The sequence below is a fragment of the Dipodomys ordii genome, unplaced genomic scaffold, assembly GCF_000151885.1.
Source record: "Dipodomys ordii isolate 6190 unplaced genomic scaffold, Dord_2.0 Scaffold90, whole genome shotgun sequence".
Taxonomy (NCBI): domain Eukaryota; kingdom Metazoa; phylum Chordata; class Mammalia; order Rodentia; family Heteromyidae; genus Dipodomys; species Dipodomys ordii.
The window spans coordinates 895435-906297 of record NW_012267306.1 but is presented as its reverse complement, the minus strand read 5'-3'; the positions used below and the strand labels follow the sequence as shown (position 1 = coordinate 906297).

At 36.3% G+C, this 10863-nt stretch overlaps 1 protein-coding gene across 2 annotated transcripts in view; it reads right to left on the bottom strand.

Annotated features, from left to right (window-relative positions):
- Nucleotides 1–837: 837 nt before the first annotated feature.
- The window catches only part of Calcr (calcitonin receptor), a 33486-nt gene continuing 23460 nt past the window's right edge, over nucleotides 838–10863 (bottom strand). For both annotated transcript variants that reach the window (XM_013026025.1, XM_013026026.1), the window contains 5 exons: nucleotides 8549–8609; nucleotides 8403–8469; nucleotides 6619–6837; nucleotides 4624–4665; nucleotides 838–1071 (listed from right to left, as the gene is read on the bottom strand). In XM_013026025.1, the coding sequence (XP_012881479.1) occupies nucleotides 838–1071; nucleotides 4624–4665; nucleotides 6619–6837; nucleotides 8403–8469; nucleotides 8549–8609 (623 nt within the window). The remainder of the gene's footprint in view (nucleotides 1072–4623; nucleotides 4666–6618; nucleotides 6838–8402; nucleotides 8470–8548; nucleotides 8610–10863) is intronic.

Here is a 10863-nt window from a genome sequence, read left to right as displayed (position 1 = left end):
CTTCCACTAAAAATTACATTTTTGGCAGTTTTGTGGAAATTTGGTGATGGATTCTTTGTGACCTCCCAATTCATAAATGTAAACAACCAAGGCGCATTCAACTTTATGACCGACTCTTTACAACTATTAGAACCTGCCCAGTGGATAGGATTATCCAAGACCAAGGTGGCCATGGAATAGTTCCAGCAATCCAACTTTACATTTCTTTTCATTCAAAGCATTACATCTCTCTGACAAATGCAGTTCTTTTCTTCACATTCTTATCCATCTTATCTTTGAGAACTACGTCTTCCAGAGGCCGTATAATTTGTGCGGATGACATTGTATGGATGGTAAAACAAGTGAGAATCATCAGAACTGATTTAAAGTAAAAGATTAAAAATCAGATTCGTAGCCAAATACAGAAATAGTCTGATTCAAAATCCAGAGTTTAAAAAGAAAAACAAATATTGACAGTGGTTTGAATTTTTTCAAAGATAGAAATGGCTCAAGATTAACAAGGAGCACCCTGTATCTGAACTAGATCAACTTAATTGCGTTTTTATTTTTCTCGGATACTTTGCTAGCATTACTAAGACATGTGTTTCTCAGTCCAGGGTAGATGATGGGGTTCACAAGTTGCAGTGGGAGACTCCATTCCTAGACTGTCTCCCAAAGCAAATAGTACCAAGAATAACTTTCTTCAGATTTACTATGGACAAATTCACTTAATAATTCTTCACAAATGATATGCTCAGCTCCTGGGAGGATGGGAATCACTGTAAATGCACGGTCTATCTTCTGTTTCCCCCAGAATATGAAGGCTCAGTGCTCACAACGCTGCGTCCTGCTTCACATTCAAGCGGATGACTCTTGCTCGATGATGTTCAATGCAATGATCTCAGCACCCTCCTGGTCATGGTTGTTGGCCCCCAACTCCCTCAGCTCCTGATGGCAGATGTAAACAGGGAGGTCGCCAGCCTCAGCCGAGGCTGCAGCACGAGAAGCCGAGCGGTTGGCGGGGCGTCTTCCCCAACGCTGGCTCCACTGGATTTTGAATTGGTTCCATTGGCGCTTCACGGTGGTTTGGACCTGGAAGAGAAAAAGGTTAGGAACGTGATCCTTGGAGTTTATCAGAGATTAAAACTGGAGTTTTGATCTCAAAGGCAGAGTTGTATATGCTGTGGCCTTGAAATGTACCATCCTGGGAGGAAAAAGAGTGGCCAAGTGGGAGAAGGGAGTTGCTGGTCTAAGTTAATACTGACAAGGCTGTTTGCTATTTTGGACAAAACTTTTCCTCAGCTCTCAAATCCAGTGAGTGAAAGCTGTTGTGGTTTTATAATATAGAGTACATGCCACAGCACTGGGGAAGGTTAGGAAACATTTATCTGATATTTATCCATGACAATGCAAATTTTAAATACAATTCTTTTCAGAAAATATATGCTCCAACCATGGAGCTCTACATTTTATGATCATATCACCATAAAGTGTATTTATTCTTATTCACATGGCTTGAGATGAGGTATACCAGGTAAAACTTTAGTTAAGGTGGTGGAAACCGTTTGCACGCACGTGTGTATGTGTGTGTGTGTGTGTGTGTGTGTGTGTGTGTGTGTAAATATTTACAGCTAGCCAAGACAGAGAATTGTAAGTTTAATATGAGTTTTCAAAAGGGCACAGTAGAAACAAAACATTTGTTTTGTCTCCTCACTTTAAAAAATAATCCTTAATTAGAGTATCCATGTATATTGAAGTACTCAGCACAGAATGAGGGCAAAGCACTTGATGTCTATTTTAATTTTTAAAGTTATTATTACAGAAAGTTCACAATCTTCTCTAATTGCATTCTAAAATTATAACCCATCCTTTTGTGTGGAGAGGGCAATCTGCTTCAATTTATAAACCACACATATAAAAGAGACCCTGAGCAGCAAGCAAATGACATCTCAATAATTACAATTTAATAAGGGCAATTATCTCCACAGGTTGAACCTGATGCTGCTTTGGTGATAAGAATAAGAACATTGAATCAGTGCTCTTCAAAACAAAACAAAACAAAACAACAAAATCCACCAGGGAGACTCTCATTGCTTCTTAAAATCAACAGAAATATTAATAGATACTAGTATATAACATTAAAAAGTTTTGAATTTATAAATAAATTTATCTCTGACATTAAAAAAGAGCAAAGAACACAAATAGCTTTGCATTCCCTCCCCCTCCCCCTGGATTTTATCAAGTGATTTATTGCTGTTTGAAAAATGAAGGGCTGGTTTGGTGGTGTAAGATGTAACTGTTACAACTGGCTTCAATCTGTAACTCATCAGCAACATCACCAAGCAGGAAAAAGGGCCCTTAGATACCTAATAATTTATTTATATGTATGGAAAGTCCATGTCAAAATGTTAGAAGAACTGTAGAAAATATCTGATACTTAAGTGTGTTCTCATGGGCATTTTCTGATTCCTGTTTTGATGTGTCTCCCAGTTCCTTCCCTGCTTCTAGTCTAACCCACAAACCCTCCATTTCCTAAAATAGTCACCACCAGTAAGAATGAAAATGAAAAATTCAATCTCTCCATTGTAAAACTCACATATTTGCCTCTAGGTCTCTGCTAAAACAATATTCAGTGAGAGAATTCCCATCACAGCTTCGTCTCATGCACCTGGAAATAACTTCCTTCAAGTGTGAGACTTCTGCCTACGCTGAGTGTTGTAAGGGTGATACATAGATTTGTACACAGAATGCCCAGCTGAGGCCCAGATGTTTGACATCCAGAGGCTGTGATATTATATTTGGCATAGTGTATACTATCTATATTATTAGGAATGTCACATTGACCCATTCTTCCAGTAGCAGAATCTTATTGAAAATGGAAATGGTTTCTTTATTTAAAAAACCCTCAACAACACAGAGACAATACATCAAATGAACTCAAGCCATTTCAATTATTAGGAGTACCTCGGGGTTTGCTTTCAGTTTGACATTCCCAATGACAGCATCATAGGTGAAGTACAATACATTTCTGTGGTATTTTTACAAATGCACTAAATCCTCTTGTGCTTTTCAAGGCATGCCCATCCAGATTTGATTTTTATATTAGCTTTGATTTGTTATTATGTCAGATGAAAAAAATTCATTTTATGTGCTGCCTGAAAGAACTCAAAGAGCAAGAGCATTCACTGGTGATACTCTACTTAACATAATTTAAACCCTTTTCATTGATTAGATTTTACTCTCAAAAAAGGAGGGATTTCTATAGCAGCTAGCAATATAATAAGGTTTCTTATCTATCCTAAGCCTCTAATCTAGCCACTGGCCATAAAAAATGCACAATATATCTTTGTTGAGTGAAGGAATGAACATTGGACGAGGGGAGGAAGGAATAAAATTTACCAAAGAGAGGAAAAAATTAAAACTTCCACAATGGGTTGAACAGGCCACAGAGCAGGAAACTATTTTAGGTGTTCACTAAGTATTATTTAACTAAAGAAAGAAAGAATAGAAAATATTTTAAGTATCAATTGCTAATGGTTAGAAAATATATCTAATAGGAAAATAACATATTGGTATCTTAACAAAGTCTCATAGAATGATCAATAGGAATTAATTTTAAATACATTTTCACTAGAATTATGCAATCCTAGAGAAAGTACAGTTCATTCTCTCAAAGGTCTTAGAGAGGAAAACTAGACATTGTTAGTTTAGTTAATTTAATTGGGAATCAGAAAATCTCCAGTCTTGGCTATCACAACTAGGTTGGGGTGATAGCAGCTCTACTTTCATGTTTTAAAAATTGAATTCCCAGGTAAGACTTTCTTAGAAGAAAGGGTACTGTCACCTCCAAGAATATTTGCCATGTAAATCTATAGATTTTACCTATCTGAATATTCAGATAACATATATATATATATATATTTAAATTTGAGGATCATTTTTGACTTAACATCAGGATTATTTTCAAAATGTGAAGCAGTATTTTGACACTAGAATCAAGCAATTTTCAAATAGGATGGTAGCAGGGCGCTAGTGGCTCATGCCTATAATCCTAGCTACTAAGGAGGCTGAGATCTGAGATCTGAGGATTGCGGTTCAGGCAGAAAAGTTCGTGAGACTCTCATCTCCAATAAACCACAAGAAAACAGGAAATGGCACTGTGGCTCAAGTGGTAGAGCAGTTGCCTTGAGCAGAAGAGTTGTGGGACAGCCCTCACCCAGACCCAGAGTTCAAGCCCCATGACTGACCAAAAAAAAGGTGTGTGTGTTGGGGAGATGGTGAATAAATGAAAACTAATAATATATTGGCTCTGTCCCAACTAGGGAATGGATCTTCTTTAAGAATAGGGAAATAGTGTCTTTTTCTATGGGAACTCTCAGAAGAGTTTTAACTATGCTTCTAGAAGGACTGATTGGCTCAGGATACAACAAAATGGTAAGAATATAGTTGCTTATTTGGTTCCTACCTGCATTTCTACCACATATCCACAGGAAAGTTTCATCTGAAGTAGAGGAAAAACATAATCCTACTTAGTCATAAAACTCTATGAGATCAACTGTGGATATGAGCTCCAAGAAAATATGTACAAAGCCCTGGGTTAACTATAAAATACCTTCCTTTATAAATGGTGATAGTATTGCCTACCTCGTTGTTGCAGAAGCAGTAGATAGTCGCGACAAAGAATCCCTAAAAAGAAAAGGAAAAATAGAATTGAAGTTGTTTTTGTGTGTGTGTTGCTTCACAATTGATTATCAAGCTTGCCTGGAATCATTTCATGACTGCAATAGCACATACGGCATGAGAATTATACCTTCTATTCAGTGCTACACTTCAAAATTATTCAATTAGAAATGTATTTTCTTGTTGGAATGCCGATGTTCAGAAACCAGGACAATTCTAGTAAATTTGGTTAATATATCTTATAGCATCCAGTGAATCTTTTAAAAGCACACATGTCATAGTGTATAACTGTGGGCCTGTGTTCTGTTTTGTCAGAGTGAATTAGACTGGTACCTTTGCTACCTCTATGTTCATCTTTTAAATAAGCAACAAGGATATGTACAGTTAACTTCTGAGGTCCTAGCTACTGTTTTAAAGATTCTTTGTGCCCAAATTTTAATTATGACCGAAATAACAGCTTAAACAACACTTAAACTTTCTTTTAAGCCCAATTAATGCTGATATCCTCCTCAAATTAATAATTTTGGCAGTAAAATAAGTGAAATTTAATTTTTCCCCTCAGATCCTACCCTGCTCTCAAAAATCCTAGCTGTGAGATCTGATCTCGGACAAAGCTTTCAGGTGAACGGACAAGGGCAGACATCCTCTTCTCCAATGTGATGGAGTCTGCGCAGCTCAGGACAGCCCCTGAAACAATTCTCTCCTATATGGGGAGAGATTCAGGCACAACTAATCTTTATATTCACTGAGCTGTTGTAGATCCTGACATTTGTCTGACAGATGGAGGACAGAGCAGGAAGTATGGGAAGTTCTGTGCAAATGCATTGCTTCTTGTTACTCCAGAGTCACAATAATTTATGACAGGAAGATCTGACCATTCTTTTGATGTGGTATCTCTGCCTGGGTGGAGTCAATGAGGGTCCTGAGATAAAGGAACAGCACAAGTAAGTGACTTGAAGAACCCAATTTCCTTCAGAATTTTGGTTGGGTCTGTCGGGTTGAAGACTGTGTCATGACATTTAAGATCACAGGCTTTAAATCCTACTTCTACACATCTAACCAAATGATCACAAACAAGGCCATACTAAAGCTACCAGCACAACTATGTTTATGGCAGCATTATTCACCATAGCTAAGATATGGAACCAACCCAGATGCCCCTCAGTAAATGAATGAAGAAAATGTGGTATATATATAAATATATATATATATATATATAAATATATATGTGTGTGTGTGTGTGTGTGTGTGTACACACACACACACACACACACAATGGAATTCTATGCCTCCATCAGAAAGAATGACACTGCCAATTTGTTAGGAAATGAAAAGACTTGGAAAAAATTATATTAAGTGAAGTAAGCCAGGTCCAAAGAAACATAGGTCCCATGGCTTCTCTTATTTGCAATAACTAGTAAACATCTAAGATAATTTTACCAGACAAGCAGAAAAGGTCAAAGCTATGTACATATGACCATAAAAGATGATGCTAAGCAAAATGAACTCCAAGATAGGGACACAAGAGGTATATTTTGTTGCTGTTGTTTTTAATGTACTATGTGATTTTTAAAATTTCTTTTGTATGTTCTTCCCCCATGGTATAACCCCTGTTGTTACTGTATTTGATTCTGGTGCCCTGCATCTTGTACATAAAATTTTCTAATTTGGAGAGGGGAAGGGAAATAACAAAATGCTGAAACAAGGATACAGGTTGACCCATTGTAACAATGAGATGTACAAGACACTATGTTGAAAATGAACTTTACAACTTGGGTGGGGGGAGTTGTGGAGGTGGGAGGGAAGGGATAGTAGGGGAAAATAAAGGAGGGGGTAACAATGCTCCATAGGAAATGTACTCATTACCTTACTCATGTAACTGTAATCCCTCTGTACAGTATCTTTACAATTAAAAAAAAAGATCACAGGCTTTAGAATTAGATAGGTCAACTTCCTTACCTGGAAATGAATCAGAGAGTGCATGAGGTAATCATATATCTTCCCAAGCAGCTTGTTGGAGGGCCTCCAGGGAAAGACAACGAACTGGATTCCCAGCAGGGGCACCAGGATCATGGTGGCCTTCACAGCCTTCAGGTACATGTAAGACTCTGCCTCATGGGTTTGCCTCATCTTGGTCACAAGCACCCGGACAATGTTCAGCAGAAAGAAGAAATTGACCTGTAACAATATGACATTATGAGCAAATTATTTTGACAAGTGGTAATTAAGGATACCTATGGTCTTTGATGCCTGTTTGACAAACAGGAGAGTAGATGTCACCCATACACAATGTAAAAGATTGATGGGAAGCATCAGACAGGATCTGGAGGCTTCCGTATAATTGAAGACCCTTTTCAGGTTTGGTTTCAATGTTTCCCTTCTTTTCCTAAAAGGGAAACTGTTTCCTCTACATGTAACTAGAGTAGGTTCAACTCTAATTTATTCTTTATTTAGATATTTATAATTTTTGTGAAGGAGAGTTATAACAACACTTGCCAGCTGGTGCCAGTTTGTGTTTTTGTTATTAAGACTTGCCCTTAGCCAGGACTATTTACCTGAAGTGAAATAAGGACTGAGAATTTTATTTTGAAAATTCCTATGTAGTAGAAACAGCAGCTAGCCCAGCTTTCTTATAAATAATATTTTTAAAAGTAACTTCATTGAAATATAATTTTCATGAAATGAAATGCAGATTTCAATCATAAATTTGAGAAGTTTAGTTTACAAATACATCTCTCTGTATAGCAACCACTCCAAAGAGGATATAAGGTGCACTATGACCCTGTCTCCATCTAGTGTAGTCTAAATACCTAGGCACAGACTCGCCAATTCTACAGTAAAAGCAGGTTTATCTTGGTAAGGACTGGCAAGATAGCTCTATTTCATATTCCCTCCAGTAGTACACAGAAGTTACAGTTGCTCTGCACCATTGCTAATCCTTGGCCATCACTTTTAGTGTTATCTATGCTGGTTGGGGTGTGGTGTCAACTCATTGCTATTTAATCTGCATTGCTTTGATGGCTAAGGAGGTTGAACCCTTTTTAAATAAATTTATTGTTTTTCTAGGAATATTGAAAATCCTCTTCACTCTAAACAGTCATAATTTTCCTATAGGCAATTTATGAACCACTTTCTTAAGTGTTCTTTGTAGACTGCTTTAGAAATCTTTTCGTACCTCAAGCTCATGAAGGTATTTACCTAATGGTCATCTATTATTCATACAATTTTGAGTGGGATTACTCTATTTTGGGTTCGTTTCCATGTATCTACTTTAGAGGGTAGCTGTTAGAAACAGTATGACAATATTTATGTAATGCCTGAAATACTTTATGTGTGTGATCAGTAGTTGTTATGGCAATGGCTCATGTATCAATTATGAAGTAAAAATATTTTTGCTTCGTATAGTATAGACAGGAGTTAATATACACAATGGCATTTCACTTTCTTTTTCAGCAATAAAGAAAGTGTTTTTCACATTTACCTAGGAGAGTCTAGCTGTAGAAAAGTTTCATAATATGAAACTGTTGTCATGGTGTGTATGCAAATAAACTGATGTAACCTCTCCCTCCATAAAGAAAGCAAAAGATACTTGTTGAAAAATATGGATTTTCTTATTCTAGAGTATTATCAAATTGGTTTCACTCTGAAGTTTTCACATATGTACTACATATATACAGTATATTTACAACATTCCCAACAAAGAAATAATATTGTTACTAAAGGACTGAAACACCAGTTCTTACCACCAATGCTGCCATGACAGGGCCATGGATGATGTACAGCAGATGGGTATCCACACTCAGCCAGCAGCTGAAAACGACGGAGGTGACACTCAATACAAATGCATTTCATTTATGAATAAAATGAATAAAATGATCATAGTACTTACTTGTCATTGAAGTACAGAGCTCTAGTAATGGCATGGATAATGGTAGGCACCAGTGGAAATCCTAAAAAAGAGAAACATACAAATTACACTTGGGGATTAGGTCATAACTTCTAGTTATCCTTGCTTGGAATAAGCTAGCATCCTTGCCCAAAACTGTGGCAAGTTATCTTCTATGAGGTCTATGTAAAAGTTGACTTTAGTCAAGCCAGAACTTTGGTTAGACAACTAGATACTTCAGAGAATTTGGTTAAGAGTATTCAGATAATTAAGAGCCTATCACTAGTTACCTACTGTAGTAGTTACATGATAACTTCCTTTATGACGTCATTACCATTGTTATGTTTATGATCTCGATTTTCATGAAGACTATTAACTGAAACCAGAAATTTCTTCATTGGGAGCAAACTAGACTCTTATGGAGAGACATTGGGACACCCTGAAACTATGGTGATATCATTAATCTTATACCTTCCTTCTATATATTTCATTTTTCTGTATGCTTATAGCATGGGCATTAATCCTGTATAGTTTTACACATATACTTTAAGGAAGCAAGTGTATTTTCTACTCTGTTTTCTGTCTGCAGATCATTCTTGGAAGTAGTGTTGTATTCATTTTCCCAGCTAAACACAGAGTACTAGTGAAACCATCGTTGAATTGACCAGTGGAACAACAGAGGTCATTCTGACAACATTTTGCCAAATCACCTTTTTAAAATAAATTTTATTCTGTAAATATAAAGTTGGAATCTTCCTTAAAAGCATCTTTTTGGGGGAACTCATATGTATCTAGTTACAGTAAGATACTTTTTGGTTTGATTGAAACACCTGGAGAGGTATTTTTTTTATTATCATCAGATTTAAAAAAATGTGTCTCAGGTGAGAATTAAGCCTATCGACTTTTACCTTCTGTGATCTATATGCATAAAGCCTCACTTTTGAAACCTATGAAAGATATGATGCTATAGGACTATTAAATGTTTGACCTGAAATAATTTTAGTTGAACTATTTACTCAAAAGGTTTGTGTTATTCACAGCAGTTCTAATATGCAATTTCTTCATCGGAGCAAAAACTCACCCTGGATTTATTCTGAACCACACATTTCAGAATTAGCAAAAGAGGCATATGGAAATCTGAATCCTACCTGCTCATTCTGTAGAGAGGTAATGTATGCTCTCTAGTGAATATAGAGGAGGGCACAGACCCCCACATCTAACTCCTGGAGTTCTTTGCCTATGTTTTGTTTTTTCTTCCTTCTTGCTTTCTTTCTCCAGATCCTGAGATCTGTAACAACCTATCCCAGCCCCCAAAGATAATGACAAGAAAAACAAGGTTCTTATAAAAGGGAAAATAATGCTGTTTATTCAATGTTAAAGTCCATGAAAGGACTTTTCCCAATGGAAGATTTTCTGAGTGTGGCAGATAGATGATTTTGAATAGTCAAAAACGGTTTAAGAAATAGGTTATAAATTTTTTCTTAGTGGTAATAAACTAGATTTGACAGAAGGTTTGTGTGTGTGTGTGTGTGTGTGTGTGTTGAGTCTGAGGTAAATGTCATTTTTCAGATTCTGTTACTGGCAACTAAAATGTGGTAGCGTCATCATTTCAATTATGAAGCCTTTCACACACCTGTAGCTCTGCTCCACTATTATAGCCTACTGGGTTTTAGCAATATCTTTGATTAAAATGGGCATAACAGAAAAAGACAGTCTTACATAGGGGCAGCACAGATATACAGATCATGAAAATGTCTATTGTATAGACTTCCCAAGGCACATTTCTGTAAAGTTGGTAACAGTGCTTGTTGTTTAGATTTTCAATGAAATATATGATTTTTTTAAAAAGCCCTGCATCCTTTTCCTTCTTAACCAAATATTCCTTCCTCACTGTATCTGTTTGTAAGGAAATGGAAAGACTTGGAAAAAAATTATATTAAGTGAAATAAGCTAGTCCCAAAAAAACATAGGTTGCATGGTTTTAGTAATTAGAATGTGCCTATAAGTCTTCAAATTAACACAATGAGGGTAAAAGACAAAATTACACTTGAACATGACAAATTAAACAGGACTGTAAATATTCACACAGTGAGATCAAAGGAGGATATTCTTAGGATAGGATCACAAAGGTTTAATAGCTATGTGCATATGATCATATAAAATGATATTTATTGAAAGGAAGTCCAAGAAATGGAAAGAAGAGGTTTTTTTAGTTATTTTACTTTTTGTTTAGGTTTTGTTTTTTTCCTTTTCCCTTTGTCCCTGTTTTTGATTCTGTACTTTTGGTCTCGTATATAAGTTTATCTGTTTTGTCGAGG